The sequence below is a fragment of the Xiphophorus maculatus genome, chromosome 20 (assembly GCF_002775205.1).
Source record: "Xiphophorus maculatus strain JP 163 A chromosome 20, X_maculatus-5.0-male, whole genome shotgun sequence".
Classification (NCBI taxonomy): Eukaryota; Metazoa; Chordata; class Actinopteri; order Cyprinodontiformes; family Poeciliidae; genus Xiphophorus; species Xiphophorus maculatus.
The window spans coordinates 10836222-10864112 of NC_036462.1; the positions used below are offsets into that span (position 1 = coordinate 10836222).

Sequence of the window (27891 nt, forward strand, 5' to 3'; positions counted from 1 at the left end):
AGATATTTCTAGTTTAAGTACTTTTTTCAAGGCCCAGGATAGTTTTTAGGGAGCCATTCTTTATTCCTTCTTGTTCGATGACATCTAAAAGGGTGAAATTGTGGCTACTTTAGTAGAAGTCTATCCCAAAAAACAGTCCTCGTAGGCAGTACTGTTGAAATGACATCAAAGAACAGTACAGCTTTATAGAGGAAACATGCTAAGCTACTTCCTGGCAGTAAGTCTGAAGCTGCTTTGAAGAAGTTATGGAGTGAGTTCCATAAAAACTGAGCCACAAACCTCATTTAGTTTTGAAATAAATTCTTCCACCTAGTTTTAGTTTAAGTTTTAAACTCAATTTGAATTCATGACATGAATGGCTGTGTTAAACAATGTTTACAAAGAACATTAATCATTCCTGTTTTATAATTTAAGAGTAATGCTACTGTAAATTAGCTTATAATAAAGGTAAGTATAAGCAATATACTGAAATATTCAACCACTAACAGATGATTAGCACAAACATTTTTACATCCAAAATGCACTAACTTCACATCAGGTAATTTTCTGGAATAGATTTCTATCATGGTAACCTTACCTAGCCTTCAGTCCTCACTGGAAACGATGGGAGTGCAAGAATAGTGACAGAAAACTACTCTGGATCCTAAAAATATTTTTGCAGTGTAAGCACACATACATGATCCAGACAAGATTTAGGGTTTAGGACAATCATGTTCTGGGTTATAAAAGTTTATGGTAAGAGGGAGACATATCTTACAGCCCATAATTTTACATTTTCTCCAGTTTATTATTGTTTCTGTTTTGAATGAAACATACATAGATTTCACCTTTTAAGTTTTTACCGCAAAAATAACGTTGGTTGTTATTTGACATTTATTTGGTTGTCTGAATAAAAAATAACATAAATCAAACAGTTCACAGACTTGTAATTTCTTTTACAAGAGTTCATGTTTTCATACACTTTATCACACTAAGCTTTGGTTATGTAAGTCTCTAAAAACTGTAATTTGTTTCACATTTTTGTTTAATACCAGTCATCCATTCCAATGGATTTATGGACTTGTAAAACATTTAAACTCAAGTACATCTACATAGGAATAATTACTTCTTTCCTGTCTGACCTCTCTCAAGTAAAGGACACTAGAGCCAACAAAACCTTCAAAACAAACAAACAAAAAAAAGAATGAACTTTATCCATTATATTGTATTTGCCTATTCATATTCAGGTACATATGTGGGCAGGCCATTGAGGAGGACACTAGAAGATTACTGACCATGTCAACAGAAAACAAGTTGTCATGTTCAAGAAACTAACTTGAGATTATTTGTGCTCTGTGAAATGATCTGTTATCCTTCTGGAAGTAGTCATCAGAAAACTGGCACATTGTGTTAATAAAGGAATGGATGTGGTCACCAAAAATAATAATTGATACTGAGGTCACAAGAACAACAAAATTGTACCTTTGATCTGATATGGAAAATATTCACCTAGTAGTAGCATTTTTGTTGTCTGAATGGTTTTATTAAGGAATGCTATTTATTAAAGTTAATTGTGTGTGAAATCAGGCTTTGAGTCTGTGAGCAAGTGCTACTGCGCAGACAGATGTGGGTGGTTATACACACACAGATACAGAAACACTCGACTATTTTTGATCCCATGACTTTTGCTCAGCCTATATAAATTGAACCGTATCAAGCACAGCTGACTATTTGTCTGAAATATAACTGTGTGTAACCATCACAAGGTGAGTCTCCTTCATCCTGTTCTTGTGTGTAAACTTTGAGACTTCAGGGTAATTGCTGAGCCACAGGTTAGAGATGTTTCTGATTTACCTGATTTGAATCTTGTTGCTGCTGTCATTACCAGAGCTGAAGAGTTAATTTTTCAGCTCTACTATTTTTCAAAAATATTTCTTGTGATTTTAAGATAGATCATCAGTAAATTGGAAAAAAACACACATTTATCAAAGACTTGTTTTTATTAAGTTTTCATTAAGACATGCTTTTTTAAGCTGATGACAAATGAAAGTGTATATTAGTTTAAAGTGAATTATGTTGAACAAAATTCTACTCTTTCTAGCTGTATAAACTTGACATGCTGCTGTGTAAAATTTTGTCACTTTTATGTTATGTCTTTGATAAATATTTCTCTGCAGGTTGCCAGATTATGTCAGATGAGTTGCCAGTCCTTCATGTACTGGCATGAATACCACAGCAACCAGAAATAAGGACCCCCTGCACATTGCAATACTTAAGAGTGGATTCACTGTTGTTTTCTCTCTCTCCATCATCTACATAAATGGGATTCTGATACACATATTCAGAAAACATCAGGTATCAATTCTGTCTTATTCAGAAATTTACCCTGATTGCTTCAGTAAAAGACGATAGGTGACACAAAACATACTTATTTTTGCCGTAAAATAAAAGTTGAACAATAATATGTCATGAAGGATCTGGGTCTTTCAGCATAGAGTTTTTGTTGGTGTTTACAGTTGTAGCATTTATCATTTCAAAGAAACAGAAAGTTGTTTCACCTTGTCATAAATCGTACATGTCTTCAAGTTGCTGATTGAGAATTTGTTCTTTTCCTCATTGCATTTCTTCAGACTATGTGCTGGTCTCAACCAAAGTTGAAAAAGCAATATTTTTGTCAAAAGTGTGTAAGAGTGAGGAACATTTTTTAGATTCATTGTTGCATTTAATTTATCTTTTGACTGCTTTATTATTAGTATTCCTGGCATTTTATTAGAATGCTAAGCAGTGATGCATCAATCTGTGCACCACTGTGATCAAAAGACATTAATTATTACTAATCAATGATTGTTCAAAATAGACTAATGGGAAATCAGATATTAAGAACAAATTTGTTTCTGTTTCTGCTAATTATTGAAATAAATGAATCCCACTCTACTACATAATATTTATTTTAAAAATATGTTACTTCAGCTCAGATTATACAGTTCGAGTCATTTTACCATTTATCATGTGTATGTTTGTTTTTTCAAGCTCAGTGATTAACCTGAACAGTTCATTCTTTTATTGACATGGTTATACAACAGCGATGGATGTTGATATTTAAAAACAAAAAAAATTGAATTAATTGTGTTTTTATTTCTAATCCACACAGGGTCCAAACTATACACACAGACACATAAAAACTTAAAGTAATCTAAATCTTTTATGAAGTTGTGCTGAAGAGTTTGAAATTACATATTATTTTTTCATTCACTTATGAGCCTAAGAAATATAAATTAGTTTACATTATTTTAGATTAGTGTAACCTAATTAGTGATGACGCTAAAATCTTCCCCCCTCATTTCCTCAACGTTTTGTCTTTCCTTTCAGGTTTTCAACATGAACTCTCGTTACATCCTCTACATCCATCTGGTGGTCAATGACATCATCATGTTAGCATTGATGGTCCTCCTCATATTCCTGAGCTACGTCCTGTTCACAATCAATGTATCATTTTGCATTATCACGCTTATTATTGCCATAACTTCAAATCTAAACAACCCCTTAACGCTTGCTGCCATGGCTGTAGAGTGCTACCTGGCCATATGCTTCCCTCTTCGCCATCCTCAGATCTGTACAGTCAAGAAAACTTACATTGTGATCTCTTTGATATGGTTCCTAAACTCTCTTGTAATACTGCCAGATGTGTTTGTAGTTGTGGCAACAAGACCTGCAGAATATTTTAATTCCAAGATTTTCTGCATGTGGACAAATATTTTCACTTATCCACAGCTTGAAACGAAGAGGGACATATTCAACATTACTTATTTGGTGATTGTTTGGCTCACTCTTTTCTATGCATATTTCAGAATACTTTTCACGGCACAAGCTGCTTCTGCAAACGCTAAGAAAGCGAGGAACACCGTCCTGCTGCACGGCTTCCAGCTGCTGCTGTGTATGCTAAGTTATGTTCATAGCATAATGATTGAGGGCATCATAAAGTTTTTCCCAGGAGATGCTCTGATCATTCGCTTTGTGATCTCTTTGCTGATTCAAGTCACGCCTCGACTCATCAGTCCAATAGTTTATGGAATAAGGGACAAATTGTTCAGAAAGTACCTGAAAAGATACTTTTTACCCTCAAATAAGGCAAGCATTGATCCAAAAAAGATGGAAAAGAACCCAACATAAAGGAATGTTCTACTTCCTGCAGAGTTTTTCTTATTTATTTTAAAACATACCTGAGCTTCTTAATATTTTAATATATACTTATATAGAGAGAGAGAGATACAGAGAGATTTGGTTTTCCTCATATGCAATGATGTAATTTTGAAAATCTTATATTTATTTTATGTTCTTCAACATTTTGTAAAACAAATAAAGTCTTGTTTAGTAACATTTTCACACGATATGATGAAATTAGTTTTGTCAAACAAAATAAACTGATTAAAATGCATGTTTCCAGAAAAGTTAATGCTTATTCATGTGTTCCTTCCTTATTGGGAAACATTTTATTTTGTTTAGTTAACGTTTGGTAAAGTCTTACTTTAGCTTTTGTCTCATGCTTTCGTCCAATAATTTATTCCCTCTTATCAGTACATTTTCAACAGTTTTCAATGTTGCTTTTAACTACCTTGTTTTTTTTTATGTGTTTTTACACTTCAAAGAATATTATTGGAACTGTAAATTATTTCAGTAACTCAATTCACTAAGTGAAGCACATTATATTGGCCAATTACACATTGACTGATGTTTTCAGGCCTTTATTTCTGTTACTAATAATGGTTTCAGCTTATAGCAAATTATTATAACATTTATGTTTAGAATATTACATCAGACCAATAAAAATGATTTTTCATCCAGATAGGCAAGCCTAATAAAAAATATCCTTAATATATGCAGAAAGACTTTTTTCAAAAGGCATAAACGCATGACAGCGCATATACTAGTTTGAAGAATATGACTGTAATCTAATTACAGTAGCATGTCACTCATTGTCACTCCAGCTATTTGCAAAACATGTTTCAAGCTAAGACTTTCCATTAAACCATCAAGAGGATACCAATAATTAAAACTACATTTACTCATTTTTATGATAAAATAATATAGATTACATTTGTAACCTACATAATGAGTCTCACAATCAAACAGTAAATGGTAAATGGCCTCTATAGATATTTATCAAGTCCAGGAAACCCCGAAGCACTTTACACTACATTCAGTCATTGTCTCTCATTCACAACAGGTTCTCCTTGGTACTGTAATTCTTTTTTTAGTGCTCAAGTAGCCAACCTTACTTCATCAAAGCCATCTGGCTCTGACTCCACAGGGGATCCACCACTCTCAGGTCTGAAACCGGAGTCCAGACATTTTGTTTACACACGTCTTCCTCCAGAATGCTTCTAATCCACTGAAAAATAGGACAGTACCTCAGTATCACTAAAAGAAGATTAACAAAAACCAGAAATACAAACATCTGAAATCAAATGTCAGGCCCATCCTATATTTAAAGGAATCTCAATCTCAAGAACGATCTGCCCCCATGTCACTTAAACTGGATCTTAAATATAAGATCATTATCAGCTAAAGGTCTATTAGTAAATGACTTCATCACTCTGCATCCCCAGAACCAAACATGGAGAAGTATTATTCAGTTTATATGGACCACAAATCTGGAACAAACTCCCAGAAAACAACAGAACAACCGAAACACTGAGCGCTTTATAATCTAGACTAAAATCCATCTGTTTAGAGTTGCTTTTGAAACATTATTAATGACACATTAATCAACATTTGAGGTGTAACGGCGACACTTGACAATTGTTGTCTACAACTTTGCATTTTTTTTGTGTGAGTAAAACTGATGTAAAACTCTTTAAATTGCCTTGTTGCTGAAATATGGTATACATATAAACTTGTGTAAAATCTACTAACCTGGTAAGTCACCTGCGACAAGGGCATCAGTGACTATGAATCTTTATAATTAAATAGCATATCAGAACTCGGTACAACTCAGGAGGAGCAAGGGAAACAATGTGTTGAACAAAACACATATTTATTACACATTCTGACAAAAACACAAACAGAAAAAAATAGTCATTGTTTTCTTTTAGTAGTCCTAAGTAAAGTCAGTCAAGTTCAAGGGTTTTTTATTCCTTTGATTTGTTTTCAGTCCGGTTCAGTTTTCAGATCTGAATGTTATATTGTAGCTACCTGGGTAGTGTTAATATATATATATATATATATATATATATATATATATATATATATATATATATATATATATATATATATATATATATATATATATATATATATATATATATATATATATATATATATATATTTGTGAAAATAAAAATTAGATGACAGAATAGAGTAAATATATGTAGTAATAGATAACAGGATGAGAAAACTTGGAACTGATATCATTATTGTTGTTTCAATGTGGAATCACATCATTATTCCCATCACATTTTCCAGCTCACCACCAAACACTGCTGTCTTTAAAAGGCTGCTTCTTTTTGTCTGCGTCTCACTTGAGGTCAGGTAAGTATAGGTGAGGAGCTGAGTTTCTCGTTTACATTAGCAGATTTTGAAGAGTTTATATTTTACATCAAAACTTAAAGTTTTAATTAAATCAGTTTGTCACCCTTTAGATTTTTTTCATTTATTTACACTGTAATATTTTTGCCATGCAGTGATTAGTGTACAGTTGATCTTCCAATTCAAACAGATGTGGCTGCTTTCAAGTCTGTGTAATATGCAAAATCATAGAAAAATCTGTCTAGCTCTGTTTAAACACAGGAAAATTTTATCATCTATTTTTTGCTAAAGAAAGCCGTCTTTAGTGACAAATACAGAATGCAAATATTGTAGAAGTTTTTGTGTTTTGAACATGTTTAACTTGAATGTACCTTTCTCAACATTTACTGCCATCTTTCTTTTACTTAGTTTCTCTGTGGTGTTACAGTGAAGCATGAGCTCATTACTGAGCCTCACAAACAACACAACTTCCCCTTATCAGGTGTGTTGACAGAGAATATCACTGAAATATAACCTGTGGAAAACATTTTTCTTGTAATTTTGCTGTTCATTTGGTACAGTCTCCAAAGCTTGAGAGATGACATGTTTGCATAATTTCTGTAATCACTGTGACTTGTTTCCTCCTTTTTCTGATCAGTCTGTGCTATACAGAGATACTTTCACCATGGCCTTGGTGAAGAACCTGATTGTCGTGCTCATCTGGCTTGTCCTCACATATATCAACTGCACCTTGGCTGCCACTTTTTTTAGACATCAGGTACACACATCTACAGCTCAAAGCAATAAACTGTTTTTTAAAAAAAATGTATTTGCAGAATATCTTTGTAACATATTTATCTATAGGTTTCAGACAGGATGAAAAATTTGATGTTATGAAACCTGTGAAATATACATTTTAGATTTATTTTACTATCTAAAAGTCTAAAGCATAATATTGTAGTTCAGGCTGTATGTTGAGGGTCATTTCTCTTTTCTACTCTAATCTCTGACCAGTTTCTTTGTTACTGAAAAGGAAACCAAAAGGTGCATCGGAGTGGAAAAGACCAAATGTATGTGTGAAGCACAACTTTCTATTGTTTATTTGCCAAACATTTTTCAAAACTGATCAAATAGATGGTTGAAGATTTAGAGATTCAAATAAATTCTATTCATTTTCTTTTTCCAGGATGTTGATGTTGATGTTTGGTCATGGTTAGTCCATGATTCATGTTACACTAAATCAAATTTTAGTGTAATGCTAGATGATCTGGTAATGCATAAATACAAATTTAAGCCTCTCTGTTCTTTTTCTTCCAACAGACTTTCTATGCAGATCCTCGTTACATCCTCTTCATCCACATGGTGATCAATGACGGCATTCAACTTACTGTGACCTTCGCACTTTTCATCCTCAGCTACATTTTCTACAAGATCAACGTCTCGCTCTGCTGCTTCTTCGTCCTGGTGGCGGTCTTCACCACCAGAAACACTCCAGTCAGCTTGGCCGGGATGGCCATAGAGCGCTACATTGCCATTTGCAAACCTTTGCATTACTCTCAAATCTGCACAGTGAAGAGGACTTATGCAGTCATCGGATTGATTTGGTTTATATGTGTGGCCCCAGATATAACAGATCTGTTTGTGACTCTGGCAACTGAGCCAATAAGCTTTTTCCAACACAACTCTGTGTTCTGTTTGCGTGAGAGCGTGTTCAAAGATCCTATACTGGCTCAGAAAAGGAAAGCATTTGATATTATTTATTTTTCATGCGTTTTTCTCACTCTGGTCTTTACCTATCTGAAGATCCTGTTTGCAGCCAGGGCGCTCTCCACAGCTGATACATCAGCCCAGAAAGCCAGGAACACCATCCTCCTTCACGGTGTCCAGCTGGCCATGTGCCTGCTCTCCTACATCTCTCCAAGCGTGGAGATTGTTCTACACGTCATCTTCCCGGGTCGAATCCTAGAAATCAGATTTGCAAACTACCTGATTGTCTATATTCTACCTCGGTTCCTGAGCCCGATAATTTATGGTGCCAGAGACAAGAAGTTCAAGAAGTATCTCAGAATGGATGCGCTGAGATGCAGCTGCAAGTATAAAGGAAAGCCAGTGGTCCCACTGAACAAAGACAGAATGTGAAAATATTTTTTGACAATAGCATTAATAGATGTTTGGATTATGGACTTTTGATTATGCTTGCCAAAAATAACACTTTCATTCAGCTAAAAATAATAAATATTTACAATTTAAGTTTTGAAAAATTACAGTTAATTCTACCATTGTTATACAGATAACACTGAAGAAAAACAAGCAAACATTGGGACTTTTTACAGAAATTCAATTTTAATAATATAACACACGTTAATAAAATATGACACATATTGCTGAAACCAGAACTTTATAGACACTGCATTAGGAGATAAATAGCACTACTGCCTAAATCAGATTTTTGTTGTTATTGTTGTTTTAGGTTAAATAGGACTACCAAAAATATTTATATTTGCATAATGTTGCAATATTGAAACAACTTTGCATGTTTTTTCAGTGTCTTTACATTATTTATAGGCTTTTTGATAAACAGTGGAAATGTTCAGCCATCATACTGTTCAGGAAAGAGCCACACACAAACAAATTGAATATTAATGAAATGATCAAAGAAAAGGATGGGTTAAAAAAACATTGTTTTTTTCAAAGAAGGATGTTCTTTGAAAAACATCCTTTTTTCAAAGGAAAGATAAGACATCAAACATCTGTGGCCCCAGATCTGTTATATCTGGGCATACACATGTTTTAAGCAAAATTGTAAGGATTTCAAGAGATATGTTTAATCCTCTGCATTCAATGCATATTAGTTACTGCATCGATTAAATTTAATTCTTATTTCATCATGTTAGATGCTGTAATTATTGTAAAGCACTTTATCACCAAAAGGAGGATGAGAGACATCATAGCCATTTACAACAACTTCAGTTAGACCAAATATCCCATAAACTCTCTGTGGTGTTCTGATCAGGCAAGTTTGGAAAGCTGAACTGTTTAAAACACAAACTGAACCATGTTATGTCTTATTCCTGATTTTTTAATGCTTCAGAAAGCAAATTATGTCCACCTGCTCATCAAAAGGCACTTACAGCGTAACCTATTACATCATAGCCTTCATCCAACCCATATACCTGATTCATACTCAGAGACCAAAACACTGTCAGGTTCTTTATAAATGAGCAAGCAGAAATTTTTGCTTCTCATGAAGTCAGTTCTCTGTCTTCAGTTTATGATCTGTGAGTAAACAACTTTATGTTCCATTTGATAACTTTAGGATTCAGCTGACATTAATAGTACTGATAATTTGCTTATCTGTCATATCTTAAAGCCTTTTATACTTATCTTGTGAGTCTACTGAATTTGTCTATAAACCTTTCTAGTTAAGGTCATTTAAGAGTAGAACCTTTTATTAATTGTGTGAAAATAGTTAAATAACATGAATATTTTATGTTCATTTTGTGTATCTCTAGCAGTAATACTAGAAAACAGTTATATATTCAGATGTTTTATGTGTTTTCTAATACAGCTCTTTTGTGGAGTCTTCAATATGTATTACAGACGCCTTTAAACAAGGTACGTATTTGTGCAAAATCTATCCAATAGATCTTATCAATAGATCTTGTATATTTGTCTTCAGGTGTTTTCTAAAACAGTTCAATAATAATTTCTGAATGACAGCATTATTTTGAACAAGATTAGTTAAAAAACGATTTAGTCAAATTCTAATTACTATTAAAACATGTACCTATAACACACCAGCAATCATCCCATGTATATCTTTATTATTTTCATTAAATAGAACAAGAGTCCAAAAACTAAACACTAGATTGAATCTCTGTACTTCTTTAGTCAGACTGGAGGAGATTTTGGTGATGAATTCCTCCTCCATGCAACTGGCTCTTCTCTTGAGTAACAGCACATCAACAGAGACAGGGGTCAGTGTGGATCTACCTAAAGAGAGTTTCTCCAATGCTTTAGCTAAGAACATTGTTGCCGTTATGGTGTGGCTGGCCCTCAGTGTCATCAACAGCAGCATGGTGTACACCTTTCTACAACACAGGTATGGATGTTTAGTCAGACATAAAATTACAGACAAAAAATGCTGTCATGCTATGTAATGTTTATTATGGACATATAAGTGTCCATTTCTCTCTCAGCTCATTTCCTTTGACCTTAGTGTCTTTTATGAGAACTCCCGGTACATCATGTTCATCTGCATGGTGGTCAATGATGCTCTGCAGCTTACGCTGGTAACAACTCTCTATGTGGTCAGCTATGTCTTCAGGAAGATCCACGTCTCCATCTGTTGTCTTCTGGTAAATTCTGGCTACTTTTTATCACCTCAGCTGCATAGAACCTAGTCTAAAATAAGACAGTAAACTTAAATACTATTTTTTTTCTTTTTTTCACATAAGCTTCACATTTTAACACAAGTAGAGGGACATAAAAACAAAAAGGGAAAAGCAGGCAGGAAAAATAAGACAATTCGGTGTACAAAACTGCATTGTGGTATTGCTTGAATTCAATGTAGTCATTAAATAATAGCCATGAGAGTCAATACACAAATCAAGATCACAAGACAAAACTCAAAAAACACTCATAAAGTTTGTCTTAATAGTTAAAGTACAGAAGTTCCTTTTGACTGTGGCTTTTAATATGTACCAAGGAATATCTAGTTTTAAAATCTGCTGCATGTTTGTAGCCAAAATCAACAATGTAAACCATTAGTATTTTTAACCTTTGTATTATATTTCTAACCACAGCTACAATATTTGTACCATCTTCAGATAATAACGGCAGTCTTCACCACCCGCTCCACCCCTCTCATCTTGGCCGGGATGGCGGTAGAGCGCTTCATCGCCATCTGCTTGCCGCTACACTACAGCCACATGTGCACAGTGCCCCGCACCATCTTCCTCATCGGTGTCATCCTCATCCTCACTGCCACCCCTCCGATCACTGACCTCCTCATCACCATAATCAAGGAGCCTCCAAAGTTCTTCCACAGGGCCATATTTTGTGACCACTCCTTTCTCTTCTCTGATCCTTCCATCTATTACAAGAACTGTGTGTTTGATGGGGTATACCTCTCCTTCGTGGCGCTCACGCTGCTCTACACCTACTGTAAGATCATGCTGACAGCGCAGGCTGCCTCCACCAGCCTGGCGTCAGTGAGGAGAGCCAGGAACACTGTGCTGCTTCATGGAGTGCAGGTGATGTTTCATGGCCATTGAAAACAATACCTGGCATTTACCTGCAATAAAAACAGACATTGTTTGAATATCTATGATTTACAAATACAAACTTCAATACATTTCAGTTTTTAGTTAGTAAGTAATCACAGCTATCTCAGCCATCGCAGACCAATGTATAGGATTCTTCTCCATTTAGATGCTTTCAAGATAAGCATCTGTTTAGTCCAAATATATTTATTCAAACATATTAAAAATAATAGTCAGTGAATGTTGCCTTGTATTTTTTGGTCACTGCCTTTTATAACAATGTTGAAAGAATCAAAAAGTTACACAAGAGATGCAAAAAGTCTTTATGATTTAGATACATCTGAGAGTAACTAATTTGTTTGATAAACATCGGAAATATAAAGCACAGCTTCATAAATTGCTCATTTGTCCACTTTGTTTTACTAAAATCAATAAAGATGTTATTAAGTAAAATCTTTTGTACACAACAGATTGTGATGTGTTTAGTTTGTAATTTCAGGTATTTTGTTAAAGAATTTAGCTATCATTTGATATTAGAAGGATTTTACTGGCTTCAGTTTATTACTTTGTCTCTAACTTTCTTTGCACTTGTTTGAACACATGAACTCAACTTGTAATCTGATTTTTCTTCCTTCCTCCCTTTCAGCTGCTGTTGTGCATGTTGACCTTCGTGGTTCCCTCCCTCCAGGCTGCTCTGATCTCCCTGTTCCCCCAGCTCATCCTGGAGATCCGCTACGTCTTTTTCTTGCTCGTCTACATCATCCCTCGCTTCATGAGCCCAGTTATCTATGGGTTCCGGGACGAGCTTTTCAGGAAGTACTGGACCCAGTATCTGTCCTGGCCCAGACAAAGGGCCAGTGGGGTCAGACCTGGAGCCTTAAAAGACGCCTGCATATGAAATGAAGTCCTGTAGGAGGCATGAAGCCCACCATTTAATCAGTGAATTATGATGTGATTTCAGGATTTAAGACAAATGTGTCTGTTTGTTTCAAATTTCTGACTTTTATGACTTTTTGAACTGCTGGTTGGACATAATCGGAAATGTCAATCAAATTCTCAGAATACAAACTTAAAATCAGCAAATTCAGTGAATGATTAAAATGTACAATTTGTGGCATTAATATGACATTCTAAAAATTAAAGCTACTATTCATTACAAACATGACCACTAGGGAAGCAGCAGGGAATAATTACAACGCCAAACTCTAAGGCAATTAACCCCCCACCCCACAAAAAAAACAAGCATGCACTCACCACTTTCTTTGTTACATACACATTCAATTGTTTGTCTGTATAATGGTAAAGGCAATCACATGTCAGCAACTTTCATGTTATCAGAATGAGAAGAAAATAAACTCTAAATGATTTTGAAAATAGCATGGTTTTGATGACAAAGGCCAATTTTGAGTATATAAAAACTCATGAGTTACTGAGATTTTAAATTTCAAACATGTCTTTGGATTGCAAATAATGGTCCAAAGAAATATCCTGTTTTGTGGATATTGTTTCTCTGCTGACATCTCTAATCATAACAGGAGGAATGGCTCGAATAAAAATGCAGCAGTAATTCAAATAGACACTAATTTCTGATCACATTACAGCAGGAGATGACCAAAGTGGAGAGCAACCAGTTCAGAACAAAAAAATTCAAGCTGTTTTTTTCAACATGGCAGTGAAATTACTGCATTGAGTGGACCACACAGTCACCAGATCTCAATTCAACACAGAGCCCCATTGGACTGTGGTGGATTTTCATATTATGGATGTGAAACCAAGAAATTGGCTGTGACTGAATGCGGCTTATAATATCTCTAAGGACCAAATCTCTGAGAAAAAAGCCTTAGACATCTTATAGAATCCATACCGCGAAAAACTGCAGCAGTTCTGACGACAAATGAGGGTCCAACTGCTAATTTGGTAGCATGGGTGGGAATTATTATTTCTGTGTTTAAATAAAGAACTGAGTAAATATTTTTGTTCAAATATGAACATAAATTGTTATTTTGACCTTCAGCTGTTGAGAAAAGCAACACTTTGGCCACCAGATGGAGCAATCATCTTACTGATACATTAAGTTGCATTAAGGAAGGTCTTCTGTTTTGATGGAGAAATTGAAATAAATGGGCCATTTTTAGTAAATGCACCTACAAAAGAAGAACATATCACTGTTTCTCTGCCTTTAAATTATTTAGAAAAACATAACGGTTCCTCTGTTTTTGTTATATTATAAACAAAATAAAGAATTTTTAAATTAATATTCCAACAGTCCCTAATCATTAAAGTAGGATGTATTAAAACCTTATTTTACAATATGACTTTATTATTATATTGTTACATTCATAGTATTGTGGCCTTTTGGTCTTCTGGATGAAACAAACTAAATGCTTTAATGTATCCTTTATTGCAGCAACAAAAACAACTAAAAAGGACTCAAAATTCCTTGACTATTTTTTAAGCCAATTTGGGATTAAAGAGCCAGAAACCCAAATGAGCTCCTTAACATTTTGAGCTACCTACTGTTTTGCTTTAGATTGCAAGTGAAAATTGGTTAAAAATAAAGCTGGCACCTTTAGCTGTTTAATGAGCGCCAGTGTCAGATGACTAGTATGATGTAAACTTTTATTAAACAATAACAACAACAAAACATGATAATAAACTGATTAGTTTAGCTAACAAAATGATCAGTGCCAACTACTATATACACAAAACAAAACAAAAACTCTAGTTAGGAATAGTTCTATTAAAAACCACTGGGTGTCGCCAATATACCATGAGAAAACCTAAGTATAGCTTAGGAGTTTGGGAGGTAATGCTCTTTGGAAACGGGTCTTTTTTTTCCGGATTGTGACGGAAAAAGCCGAAGATTCCCCACCGAGCGAGACGGGAACGAACCGTAGTTCAGATGGAGGAAACCTGCACCCCTCCAGCTGAATGGGTTCTCTTCACAGGAGTCTTTAGCTGTAGATGAAGGAAAAGGCTCACTTTACTCAGAAGAACAACTCGTCTTGTATTCTTTTTTTTCCCCAACTTGTTTGAGATTTGATTGTTTTTGGATAAGTAAGAATAAAACTTACTAAACCATCATGGGGTGAATCTGACATGTGATGATGAGGACGTTATTCTGGTGATGAAGGAGCGTCGTCAGAAAACTCAGTAGTAAGTAACAAAGACTTTTTCTCAGTGAAACCAGGAGCTTTTTAGACGATCAATTCAAACATTATTAACACGGCTCGGTGATTGCTAAGCACTGATTCACCCGATAATAGTTTGATGTTGCAGCTGCTTTATTTGCACAGTTGAGTTTCAAGCAGAACTGCTGAATTATAGATCAACTTTATTTCTGTTTTCATCATGTTGAGCCCCACTGGGAGCTCAGCATAAGCTCATCATGTCATGCACGCAGGAAGATTCGTACTGCCCCACAGTTAATTGGCTTTGTTGGCTTTCCTGTTACAAATGATGAAACCAATAACATTTTCTTCTCAATTGTTAATAACAATACTGTAACGGTTGTAAAATTAATTGAGTTTTAATGAAAGCAACACAAGTGTAAACACTAATCTTGATGTTTCTCAAGATAAATCCTACTTTGGCACAACATTGGAGTGCTGCAACAAAACGAGCATAATACTGACATAACAGAGAAGGAATTACAAACTCGGGATTTTGGGTAAATTAAGTGATGAAAGGGAAAAGGTCATAATAATTTTTTTTGTTTTTATTTAAACAAGATTTTTTTAGGTTAAATAAAAGATTAATCTCTGCTAAACATTTTTACATGATTGCTTCATTTAGACTGCAATTGTTCAATGACTTTCAGGACATATCCTGACAGTGAGATGTGAACAGAAACAGATAAATACAGTTTTGCCTTGGTTTGTAGCAGACACAGGCTGGTTAACGATATCAAGATTTGAAAATGCAACAGTTTCATAAAGTCATGGGGTTCTTTCAATAAAATTGGCTGGCAAGCTGGCTGAAAAAAAGACTGCAACACTTTTCTCTGTCTTATAGATAATGGAAGTTACATTTATGTAGAGATTAGTAGAGTAGGGGTTCTAACAGAAAGTGAAGAAAAGATTATCCCCACTTACTAAAGCATTTGTTGCAAACCTTTACCTGTTTTTTTATTTATTTATTCTTCATTAAAGAGAAAAAAGAAAATACTTCACCCAACTTGTTGTCAGTTGATATTTGTATGGACCAAAAATGCAGGGAAAAATTGGAAAAACATCAACTTTTTTTCAGAATTCGACTGGCTGATCGCCGATCAGAGCAAAGGAAAATTGAAATTGCTGATCTATTAATTGGTGCAGAAGGTCAAGGTGAATAACTGTTAGGTCAAAAATAAGGAGTAAGTTTCTTTTCACTATATATAAACCAAAAGATTTTATTAAATATTTTAAATTATATTGTTTGAAACTGTTAAATCAAGTGGAATTGAATGTGTACAAAGTAAGTCTTTGCTTTTTTTGTTCTACTTTTACATAGAAACAAATAATTAATAAATATGCACCAAAGTTCTCAAATAGGATACAATACTTTACTGTTGGCAAAACATAAAAGAAATGTAAATGAATTAAAATATATAGATATGGCCACAACTAGCATGTCTACTGGAAGGAACACACTGAAAACTAGAAATTAATGAGCAAAAGGAAAGAAATAAAGGCTGGAAAGAAGAATTATTCAGCAGGGAATTGAACGTTCATAAAGTTCTTTTTACTGATTACAAATGCAACATATTAAAAGTTTACAGCACTCTCGGGACTTTAAATAAAGGGTTCCCAACGGAGGTAAAGAAACCTCAGAAATTTCAAAACAGCATTTGATCCATCAGCCTCTCACATAAGAATTGGGAGAAAAATAAAACACAGCCTAGTGTGGGTCAGATACGCAAAAATGATGAAAACAAAAACATGTATTGCCACAAAAATCTTGACAGGTTGTTCAAGCCTTTCCTAGTGGATCAGTTGAGCAAAATGTCTCACTGGTTCTGGTTGCGTATTTTATCTCTACCTCTCCAAACACACCTCACCTCTCTATGAGCTTCCAGGGAAAGAGTCACCATGAAGAACTTATTGCTAAATCAGAGGCAGAGTTAGGGAAGTGTGCGAAATACTTAATGTCTTTCCCTATAGAAGACAAGGATTTAATGTTTTTGCTTTTGATTTTGCAATTTATTTAGCATAGAGAGAGAGAAAAAAAGTCACCAAACTGTTTTTTGAATAAGACACTATCTATTAGCTGCAGCTGTTTTAAATTCAACATTTCAAGCATGTTATTGTTTTATTGAACAAAAAGATGAGCTCACATTCAGATCAATCAATAGGATGACACTCTGAGGTCAAGCTAGCCAATGGTGTGGGATGAGCGGTTGCTTTGGCTAACTAAACAACAAGGACAAGAAACTTAGAGGAAAGCAGTTATTGTGGGAAAAATGTCAATTCTAACATATTTGTATTAATTCTAAAAGTTAGACAAAGAAGCAAAACTTCACAAAAAATTATACAGTAAACAGAAAGAGAGAAGGCAAAAGAAGATGAAACACATTTAACAGAATAAAAAAATAGACTTAAAAAATGCAAATTAACAAAAATATGCAGAACTGAAACAAATGGACAATTAAAAAAAAAAAGACTAATCCTTTCCAATAAGAAAGAACCAAAAATCAAGTAAGGTGTTAAATTTTTTCAGCCACTGTTCACATCTATCATTTTAAAAACTAATTACGTGTCCCTCAAACAAACACACCGCCCACACAGAATTTTTACACCAACATGCTGATGTCAGTACGGTTAGCTGATGCCAGATCATGTGACCATATAACTCAGGAAGATCTGATTAAATACCAGCAGGAAGAAAGAGAAAGATTCAGGAACGAATTAAGTCAGATCACTGTGGCTAAAATACCATTACGCTCACATTAAACTTGCGCTGGAGTCCTCAGGCTGTTTTCCAAATTCACCAATTAGAGACTTTATAGCATTAGGGGATCACATCTTAGCTGCACTTTACTTGAAACTATGAGCACTCAGTGTGGACTCTGTAAAGCTCTTGTCAGTGCTGGAGTTTGGAGCTGCTCATCAAACATCACTCAGAAGTAATAGAATAAATGTGCAAAATAATACAATAAGTATTTGATATTGACAAGAAATATAAGGCAAGAGTATTGCTCACTTAACTTCACACTATCTTCAACAGATTTCTTTTGTGAAATCTTAGATTGTTTGTAAGAAAGACAGCTACTGAAACAGAGATCCAGAGACTCTCTGAAACTTTACCTGTTGCTAAGCAATGTTGATCGAACTGGATTGAATTACTTTTTTTCTATGGCAGTTTTACCCTTCACATTGTGAAAAGTATTTCAGGCAATAATGGAAGGAGGAAAATCTGCGAGTGAGTGAAAATGTCACAATCCTTTGCACAACTTTAAAGTTTGATATGAACGTTGTAATTAATTCATCTGGTGGGAGATCTCACTGCGTAGTTTTCACTGTCAGAGTGTATTTCACTGTGTGGGTGTTTATACTGGGAGTGCAGTAAATTAGCCTGTGTAGGAGTTATTGATGCATCTACTGTTTTGTAAAATTTTCTTGCAACCTTATCACCTAGAGAAAGTTACACAGTTTTGTTTACAGTAAAATCCTATATTAGCCTATTAATTGTACTGCTGCCATGCAAAGATTCAGCCATTCATCCTTTTTCTACCTGCTTATTCTTGCTGGGTCATGGGGGGTTGCTGGTGTCCATGTCCATAACAGAGCAACATAGAGACACGCCGGACAAACAACCAGACACACAACAACTCATACCTATATGGCAATATAGTGAGAGCAGTTGGAAAAACATTATTCCTTTGGACTGTGGGTGGAAGCTGGAGACAGAACCCATGCCTGCATGGTGAGAACATGCTAATTTCATGCAGAAGAACCCCAGGAAGGGATTAAAACTAAACCTGACTAAGGTTTACCCTAACCCTGACTTGAGTCCCTTTGTAAAAATAAATTAGGAAAAAACAATTGCGCAAATGTGTTGTTGCAAAACTGATGGAAACATTCCCAAAAACCCACAGAAAACTGAAAACACATGCACTCTGCACCTTTCAGATTTCTATCAGTAGTAAGTTTTGAAACACAACAATGTGCTACTCTGTGTTGGTCTATCGCTTAGAATCCCAATAAATTCTTTAATGTTTTTAGTTAAAATGTGAGGAGGCTTACAAGGTATGAACACATTTACAAAGCACCAAACGTTTTAAGAAGACACTTGGCACCTTAGCATACATTGTTGGACAATGTTAATTTAAATTATTTGTAGCATTTTTTATAAATTAAACAGTTCACATTTGACAGTATAATAAAGATGTGATGTGAAGTGGTAAGATTTATATTGTAAGACAAAGTCAAAAAATAATGAAACTTTACATTTGGAAAATTGTTGATAACAGTGAGTAGATTCATGTAGTATCATGTGTATTAAAAGCATCTCCTTGGTAACTGCATCTCCATGGAATAATTATATCAGTATAGTGATACAAATAAGAAGGTTTCTCACAACATAAATATTGTATATGGTATGTGTGTGACTGTTCCTTTTCGATTTTTGTTGTTTTTGATGTAGGTCACCTGGTGAGGTTTGAATTGCAATCCAAATGGTTTTATTTATGTTTATATTTGAAAACCTTTGTGGTGAGCGTTTCAATTTCTGATCTTCCTTTTTCTCTTAGAAAGTAAGATATCTCAAAATACTCTCCTTGGCTTCTTTAGGGCATTCTTATAAATGTGAATGCAAACTTCAAGGCTTATTATCAGACGACAGCAGAAAAAAAAATCCATTATTCAAACTTACTGTGAGGTTTCAGAGGTTTTCAGAGGTAAATAATTTCCTCCACTGAGTTTTTCTCTGAAAGTCCACCCATGCTCGTTTGTTTTGTCCTTCTTTCCTGCTGTGATTTTGAACCCAAGAAAGAAAAACTCCAAGAAAAAAGACAGCTCTTTAAAGTTTCTAGCTCTTTATCACATGCAGTGGAAACGCATCAAAAAAAGATCATTAAATTGCCAGTATGAAAAGAAGCAAAGAAATGACAACAAAGAGACAACCAAAAATATCTCATGGCTACCTCATTATTTTTTAAAGCCAGAAGAAAGACACACAAATGTCTCATCATCACAATGAGATGCTGTACCCATAAATGCAGCAGGAGACCACCATCACATCGGTTCCCTGCTTGTTTTCAGATGTTTTCTCTCTGAAATGAGTGCAGTCAGAGCAATGGGACTCATGATTGGACCGTATAGCAATAGCAAAGTGTTCATTTCTATTTCAGTCACAGCTAATAATCTTTCCAGTTATTACTTTCTTACTTCCCACACTATGCTTTGCTACATTTTGATGAAAATTACAAGCCAAGTCAGTTTTATTTGATCACTTTCAAACTTTCTTTAACCAATGTTGATTTTAAAGTTACTAATGGACCAGGTCTTACTGAGTTTTTACCAAAAAAACACAGTAGAAATGTTCATGTATTTCTTCAGTGCATTTAGCAGAGCTTGTACAAGTAGTATAAATTGGGCTAACTAACTTTTTAAGTATAGAAAAACTTTGAGTTTTGAATATTTTTATAGATTTTTGGTTTAAACTAGCTTATGTAATTTACAGTTAACGTAAATGTGAAACCAGAAGTTAGGTCAGAAATTTCCAACCATTTTTCATAAGATGATTATGCAATATGGCTGCAAAGAAGTCTGCTTTGGCCTTTTCAAAACACAAACCCTCAAACTGGGCAGAACCTGCATTAATGCGGGTTTATTAGTGCGCCCCACTTCACACCTACTCACCAAATCTGCTCTGTGAATCCGAGATAGCAAACAGACATCTGAATTGAAAGTGATAACAGACATCTCTTTATTGTAACTTTAATTTGTTGGCACCACTACTGTTTAATTCTAATCTCTGTTTTGCTTCAGCAGATTTCACCATGGTGAAGGAGTCCTTGCCCAGCTGGATCCATCAGGACTCTGAAGAGGGTCTTGTCCATGTGAATGTCGGTGGTCTGAAGAGGAGCCTCTGCTCCAGCACACTGAAGAAATTCCCAGACACCAGGTTGGGAAAATTACTGGCGTGTGATTCAGAGGAAGACATACTGCAGGTGGGTCCAATTCTTTAACAAATGAAATGACAAAATAATTAGACACAGAACTTAACCTTCATCATAGCCTCTTCGCTCCTCTAGGTGTGTGATGACTATGACGTACAGGAGAAAGAGTTTTACTTTGACAGAAATCCAGGTCTGTTCCCTTATGTCCTCCACTTTTATCAGACTGGCAAACTTCATGTGATGGAGGAACTCTGTGTGTTCTCCTTCAGGTACGTTTGATTTCACTGTGACATCATCCTTAATGTCGCACTAAAAACCTTCATGCTAATTTAATTTGCCTGCAAATTGCTCCACATTTTACCTGTTTTAATGAGGCGCCAAGTAGAGTGGTGCTGCATAAGCAATTTTAGCTACAGTAACTGAGATCTTCTTGCACATGCACAGGATTTGTGGTTTAGTATGGTGCTCTGTAAGCAAATATAGTGGCTGGTATTCTGTTAAGACTCTATTAATGTGTTTATTGTGTAACTGAGTGCCTTTACTTCTTCTTTAAAAACATCAGATTAGAAGTCAAGAAAAGTTACAAATCCCTGTCCTTAGAAACTTTACAAATGAACTAATGTAAATTAACATATTTTTAAAGGGATTCTTCAAGTTTTTTGAGGTTTTCACCTACTATTTCAAATATTTGAGGTATGGAGTTGATTCGGAGTGTTTTTCCCCCCACAAAGTCAAGAGATAGAGTATTGGGGCATCAATGAGTTCTTCCTGGACACCTGCTGTAGTTATCGTTACCATGACCGCAAGCTGGAGAGAGGTCGACACCGCAGTTGGGATGATGAGAGTGACGTCAGCAGTGTCGACACGTCTGTGGACGAGATTTCTGATTTAAACAAGTCAGACATTTGCAGTATATGTAAATTTTCAATCGGGCTCTGAAACTCTCTTTTTGCTGCTAACCTTTTAGTTACTGTCATCTTGTCTCCTCATAGAGACATGCAGCATTTCCAGGAGGTTCGCTACGGGAACATCAAGAAATGTTTGTGGCTTACACTGGAGAACCCGGGATACTCCATCCCGAGCAAGCTCTTCAGTCTGCTCTCCATCGGAGTGGTGCTCACATCTATTGCCACTATGTGCATTAACAGCATCCCAGAGTATCAGGTTGGTATGGAAGAGCGTCAAAGATTATAGGCTGTACCTATGATAAGAAGGCACTTATAGAATCATATCTGTTGACTTACAACTGAAACATTTATGCGGGCAATTGAAAAACGTATGTTCCTCAAAATTCTGAAACCTAAATCAAGTGGTATCTGATATAATCCAATACAAAATTCATACTTCAACTTCTTTCTGTTTCTTGGCGTTAATAAATGTGCATGCTTAAATATTATATTTGCCAACTATCTCAAGTATTCTTGATGCTTATGGTTGTAATGCACTGACAAGTTCTAATATTTAAATTTTCAATCCCCATTTGGTAGCTCTGAAGTGGAAACACACATAGAGGATAGCCTAGGGCAGATTAAGGCTTCATGGTAAATTTGTTCCTGGGGGAAAAGCACAGGATAACATATTGTAAACACATCTTTTGATGTTACTCAGGCCCTTTGAGCTTTAAGACTTCAGACACACTGTGATCTCATTTTCAATAAAAGGTAGGAGTGAGTGTGCAGTCTTCAAAGGGCAGCAAGTATTTTGCAAAGATAAAGCTGAAAATTCCCAATGAGTTCACAAAAGTGTAATTATCAATATTTCAAACAAACTGAAAGCAGCAAGCAATAAGTCCCACTACAGAAATATGGTACAAAGACCAAGAAAAAACAAAACATATATTGCTTTGCTAAGTGTCTGAAGCCAAAGTACACCAATGCAAGTGCTTGCTAAGATAGAAATCAAAGATTTTATTTTGCAAGAATAAAAAGAAAACAGAAAAGCAACAACTGTTTGGTATAATTTATCGAATGCTGTTTATTAGGTAAAATGGTAAATAAAAAAGAAAATTAAATAATATGCTTTAACAAATGGACAAGAGATCTTTCTTTTTTCTTTTAACAGACTTTTGACTCAGATGGAAAGGTGATCGAAGATAAAACTACCCAGGCTCTTGAGGTGTTCTGTACCTGCTGGTTCACCTTTGAGGTCAGGACGCACAAACAAAATGGTTTGTGAAGCAGGCGATGTGTGCTGGTAGAAACCGAAAGCTACAGTCTGTTTCTGATCTCAGGTTGTGACGCGGCTGCTGCTCGCTCCAAACAGGAAGAAGTTCTTCCATCACCCACTCAACATTATCGACCTGGTGTCAGTGGTTCCCATCTACATCACCCTGATCTTTGACTTGACCGTGGGATCTGAGTCTGAACTGGGAGACCTGGGGCGACTAATACAGGTTACTGGTGTACACCCATGCTTACTCTCAAATTACAGTACAGAAAAAAGTCAGTTTTGTGTTGGATTTGATTTCTGTGCAAACAAATTGGATGACTAATGTTAGGAAAACATCCTATTTTGAGCTTAACATTTTTAGACCTGTAAAGAAAAATAAGGTGGCATGTTCCTATCTGTAAAAACATTTCTTCCTTCTGGATCACCAAGGTGACAGAGAGATTGCTTTCACAAAGGTAGGGGAGGTGATCGCAACTCTTCTAATTCAAACCGCATCATTGCTTTTAGATTTCTGTTCATTTCAACCTGTCCAAAAACCAACATGATTTTTTTACCTGTAAAAATGAACTGGACTGTGTAGTACATGACACCAGCCTCCACAGTTGGCTCTAAATGTCCCTTAAGGTCACTGAAAGAAACATCTTAAAAATAGTTGAAACTGTAGGATACTGGAACTTGTAACATGGCCTCATTCTTGTTCATCTCTGCATTAAGTCACAGAAACATTTTCTTTCTATGAGACTCATGGCTTTTATTTCTCCCAGGTGTTCAGGTTAATGAGGATCTTTAGAGTATTGAAGTTGGCCCGACACTCCACAGGTCTGCGCTCTCTGGGAGCAACACTTCGGGTGAGCTTCTTTCATATGTTTGCAGATGCATCTGACAACATCTATTTGGCTCTTAAAGAAGTCTGATACATAATGAGGTCAGTAGATTAAAGTAACATTGAAAAGTTGTTTTTTAGTTAATTGAATTAAGCTTGAAAATCAAAATGGATGTTGCTTGCTCCATTGTTACTGTTATACTAAAATATAGATTTGTTATGTTTCAACCATTTATTTCTGTTCATTTTTAATTATAACTTGTAATAACCTGAAATTATGTTTCCATTTCAACAGCATAAACAAGTAAATACGAAGCTCGATTGTAGTCTTGTGTGGTACTGGACCAGAGGTTTCAGTCCAGCATAATGAGCTAATTTATTTGCGTTACAATAAAAAACCTTGAAATGTTTTTTTTTATTATTCTTGATCGGATTGTAATAAGCTGGAGCCAAATAAATTGGCTGCTATAGCACTTTGTAGTTGCTTTCAGTGTCATTCAGGCAGTCATTCATAGTTAAAACTGGCAGTAGTAATTACTGACTGAGATGAGAGAACCTCACATGCACGCAGTTCTGCAAGTCAAACAAGGCTAGTGCTGCTGCACAGGCTTCCCTGTGTACACAGGTTTAATCATTCACAGATTGGGTGGATTCATCTGACCCCAGCTGTTTGAAAGTCTGCTGCTCTTTCCTCACCCCAATTAGTGGCCAGAGCAGTGGATGATTTTTATGTAAAATTATGCAAGAAATCTTCCGGTTTAATTTGAACCTTCCTGAAACTAAAATATTTCTTATACGATACCACAATTCATATTTAAAGTCACTTTCTCCATATTTATCAACCTAATTGGAAATTCTCTGTGCGAACCATTGACCCCTAATGAAAAAAATGTTCATCTCTGTAAATCAAAGTGTTGTTATGTCTCCTGTCATTCTTCTATATAACCTTAAAGAAAACATCTCAGTAACACTAGAAAACGTACTGTATAGATAGATGCTGACTCTAAAGATGTTTTCAGTAGCTCACATTACAGTCATGATTTCTCCATCCGCATCAGGAAGAGAGGCTCATCACTGCAGGAAAGATCAATATTAAATGCTCTGAGATAACATTTTCTTGCAGAACGCAATCAATTTGGATGCATTCTGGTTTAATTTAAAGAAAGTAAAACTTTATCAGATGTTCTGCTTTATAACCAGCATCAACAGTTGTTGGGAGTTTAATTTAACTCAAATAGTTTTTATTTTCTCAAGCCATCATCACAGGAACAATATAAAGACAATCTAGCCCAGCTTTAGCCTTTTAACTTCAGCTTCCACTCATAGGGAAAATAAGAAAATCCATCAGCTATATTTAGCAGCAAGCGGTGCAACATTACTGCATCAAAGTAATGTACGAGTCCAAGCTGTATTTTATTTTTAGTTTACCAAATTGACTGAGGATGTTCTTCTGTGTTTTCCCAGGAGACAGACTGGATTACATGACAGTTCTAATAAAATGTCAGTGCAGATATCCTCTCATTTAAATGTCACTCCCATCATACTTCCATGATGCACAACATAAAAAATGTATTTCTGCTTTATTAACATACTATATCTGATGAAACGGCATTATGTCCTGTATATCTAAAACATTTCTCAGCTCCAATATTTTTGTCAATGTTGGCAAATTTTGAGTGTGGTTTTATAAACCATATAAAACTTTATCAATCAAAGTGTGTTGAGATAGTGTTACACACATAGAAACAGGAAAACCAACAGATAAACCTCTGCTGAAGTATCTTTTTAAATTATTCTACTGAGGGTCATTTCTAGATTCTGTGTGTTGTATCTGCAGCACAGTTACCGTGAAGTGGGAATACTGCTACTATACCTGGGTGTCGGCGTGTCCGTCTTTTCTGGGATTGCTTACACCGCTGAATGTGAAGAGGTAAAGTTTAAGTGATGCTTAGTAGTTTAGAATCCCTATGTAGCTCTTCTATGAATATACTGTATTTAATTTAGTTTATAAGAAAACTAATTTGTTGTTTAAACCCTTACATCGACAGTTTGTTTTTGCTTTGCTAGCAGGACAATTTATTTTCCTCATCCTCCTTGTTGATCCAGCCTGAAGTGTTTGTGTCATGGGGGTTAATGAGCGTCTCCAAAGGCAATCAGCTTTGTCAGAGTCTGCTATGCTATGACCTCTGATATTTGCAAAGTTGAAACTGGGGACAGAGAACAAAGTTCTAACATCTATGTTCTAATAAGAACTAATAAGCCAGTTCTTATTAGAGAGAACTGGCTCTCTAATAAGAGCCAGTTACAAGCATCATCAAACAGAGGATGATGTTTAAAACATCATCCTCTGTTTTAAACATCCATCTCTACCTTGTACTTTCTTTCAGGATGTAGGCTTGGACACAATCCCGGCCTGTTGGTGGTGGGGAACTGTCAGCATGACCACGGTGGGTTACGGAGACGTAGTGCCTGTCACAGTCGCCGGAAAGCTAGCAGCCAGTGGATGCATCCTGGGTGGCACTCTGGTGGTGGCTCTGCCCATCACTATCATCTTCAACAAGTTCTCCCATTTTTACCGCCGGCAGAAAGCTTTGGAGGCGTCGGTGAGGAACAACAACAACCGCAAGAAGATCAAAGTGAGCTGCGAGAATGAGCTGGAAGAGGATGAGGAATCGGATGGGGACAATCGCTACCTGGACGATGATGATATTGATGACATTGAGGAAGATGACATTGATTTTGAGGATGAAGGAGGGGTGATAAACTACAGCTATGTGGAGCATCTGTCTTACCCATCGACAATGAGAAAGCAGGAGCTGTATCAGCTGTAAGGTCTGAAACTTTATGCCAAATAATGTCAACTTAAACGTAATGGACTTGATACACCATGGGAACATTAACTGACCCTGCTTTGCTTAGATTGAGGTTTCAGGATCAATAAGGTGATGGAGACAGGTTGTAAGAGGGGATCACACAAGCTTTTTGGGTCTTCCATGACTTATTGTACTTTTCTGCCACTGAATGTGCATGTGGGCTGTTTCAGGACTGAACTTTTGTTCATTGGATTTGTAGCTCTGCTTGTGGAAAATTGAAAAAAAAGAAAAACAACAAAACAAAAAAAAAAAAACAAAGGACAATGGCACACAATATCAACGTCAATGCCTACACAGAACTGAATGTATGAGAAAAAGCATGCTGACCTGTAATGTAAATAAAAAATACCATAGAAATCTTTTTTGCTCTTGGCTCTAAAGCTACAGCTAGTAGTCGTTAAATTTGTTAAAGTTAAACCAGCTAACCTCGCCTGAGAGAGAAATTACAGAGCAGAAAATCCAAATAAAGATAGATATACATTAAGAAAACTAAAAAATACTGAATGCACTAAGATTCAACATTTTCAATTATATGCTTTGCACAAAAGCAAGCACAGTTGTTTGATTATTTTTTTGCTGTTGCAAACCTTCTAGACTTTAAATCTTTTACTGCTGTGAAAGCTGTTTATTCAGTTTAAATGGTACCACATTTGTAAGGAAAACACATTGCCTTGAGCAGCAGAGCTGAGAATGTGGGTTGTTCCCATAAAAAAAAAAAGGCAAATCGTTTGTGCTACCAACTCTTATTTTGTACGACTTACTACTTTAAATGAAGAAACAAGACAATTGGCTATTTGACAATTTATTTACTTAAAGGGGGAGTAATGTGTATTTTCTAAGTACATACTGCCATTTTATAGCACAATTAAGTAACTACGTTACCGTCAGGTGTTATAAAAATGCTGTGTATATCAAATAATGTGAAAGAAATTTGACTCTGCAGTTTGATGCCTTGAAATTGTCCTCTCTATAAGAAACTCATGCTGCAGATTTAAGGATTTCTCAAACATGTTGCATGAAAGAATTAAAGCAACACTCCCGGTAAGATTTTTTTTTTAAAAAAAAGAAGGAATAACATTATTACATAATTTTAAGCTAAAAAAATTATCTTACAGAATATCCTCCTTCAAACAGGGGCCACTACGGGGCAGGTTGGTAACACGTTGATCTGGAAAAGGG

The 27891-nt window shown here is 35.5% G+C and overlaps 4 protein-coding genes across 7 annotated transcripts; all 4 read left to right on the top strand.

The window, feature by feature from the left end:
• The first annotated feature begins 2202 nt into the window (after positions 1-2202).
• Positions 2203-4149, top strand: LOC102220671 (olfactory receptor 13C8-like). The gene is made up of 2 exons (XM_005797175.1): positions 2203-2334; positions 3349-4149. Exons 1-2 carry the CDS (start codon positions 2203-2205, stop codon positions 4147-4149), a joined length of 933 nt encoding a protein of 310 aa, XP_005797232.1.
• A 2998-nt stretch (positions 4150-7147) lies between these two features.
• On the top strand, positions 7148-8622 carry LOC102220929 (olfactory receptor 4K15-like). Its single transcript, XM_023324546.1, has 2 exons — positions 7148-7261; positions 7804-8622. The coding sequence occupies exons 1-2, from the start codon at positions 7169-7171 to the stop codon at positions 8620-8622; spliced, it is 912 nt and encodes a 303-aa protein (XP_023180314.1). The 5' UTR covers positions 7148-7168.
• A 1868-nt stretch (positions 8623-10490) lies between these two features.
• On the top strand, positions 10491-12645 carry LOC102221194 (olfactory receptor 51T1-like). Its single transcript, XM_005797177.2, has 4 exons — positions 10491-10585; positions 10703-10841; positions 11313-11738; positions 12394-12645. Exons 1-4 carry the CDS (start codon positions 10524-10526, stop codon positions 12643-12645), a joined length of 879 nt encoding a protein of 292 aa, XP_005797234.2. The 5' UTR covers positions 10491-10523.
• Positions 12646-14661: 2016 nt separating this feature from the next.
• Positions 14662-26988, top strand: LOC102221457 (potassium voltage-gated channel subfamily S member 2). 4 transcript variants are annotated; one of them, XM_023324482.1, is made up of 10 exons: positions 14662-14903; positions 20717-20898; positions 20983-21116; positions 21579-21743; positions 21840-22011; positions 22909-22992; positions 23078-23239; positions 23781-23864; positions 25677-25769; positions 26227-26988. In XM_023324482.1, the coding sequence occupies exons 2-10, from the start codon at positions 20728-20730 to the stop codon at positions 26668-26670; spliced, it is 1509 nt and encodes a 502-aa protein (XP_023180250.1). In that variant the 5' UTR covers positions 14662-14903; positions 20717-20727; the 3' UTR covers positions 26671-26988. The 4 variants fall into 4 exon arrangements, with proteins under 4 accessions (XP_023180250.1, XP_014331480.1, XP_023180251.1 ...); XM_014475994.2 differs by having other exon boundaries at positions 20720-20898; XM_023324483.1 differs by lacking the exon at positions 25677-25769.
• Positions 26989-27891: the final 903 nt, after the last annotated feature.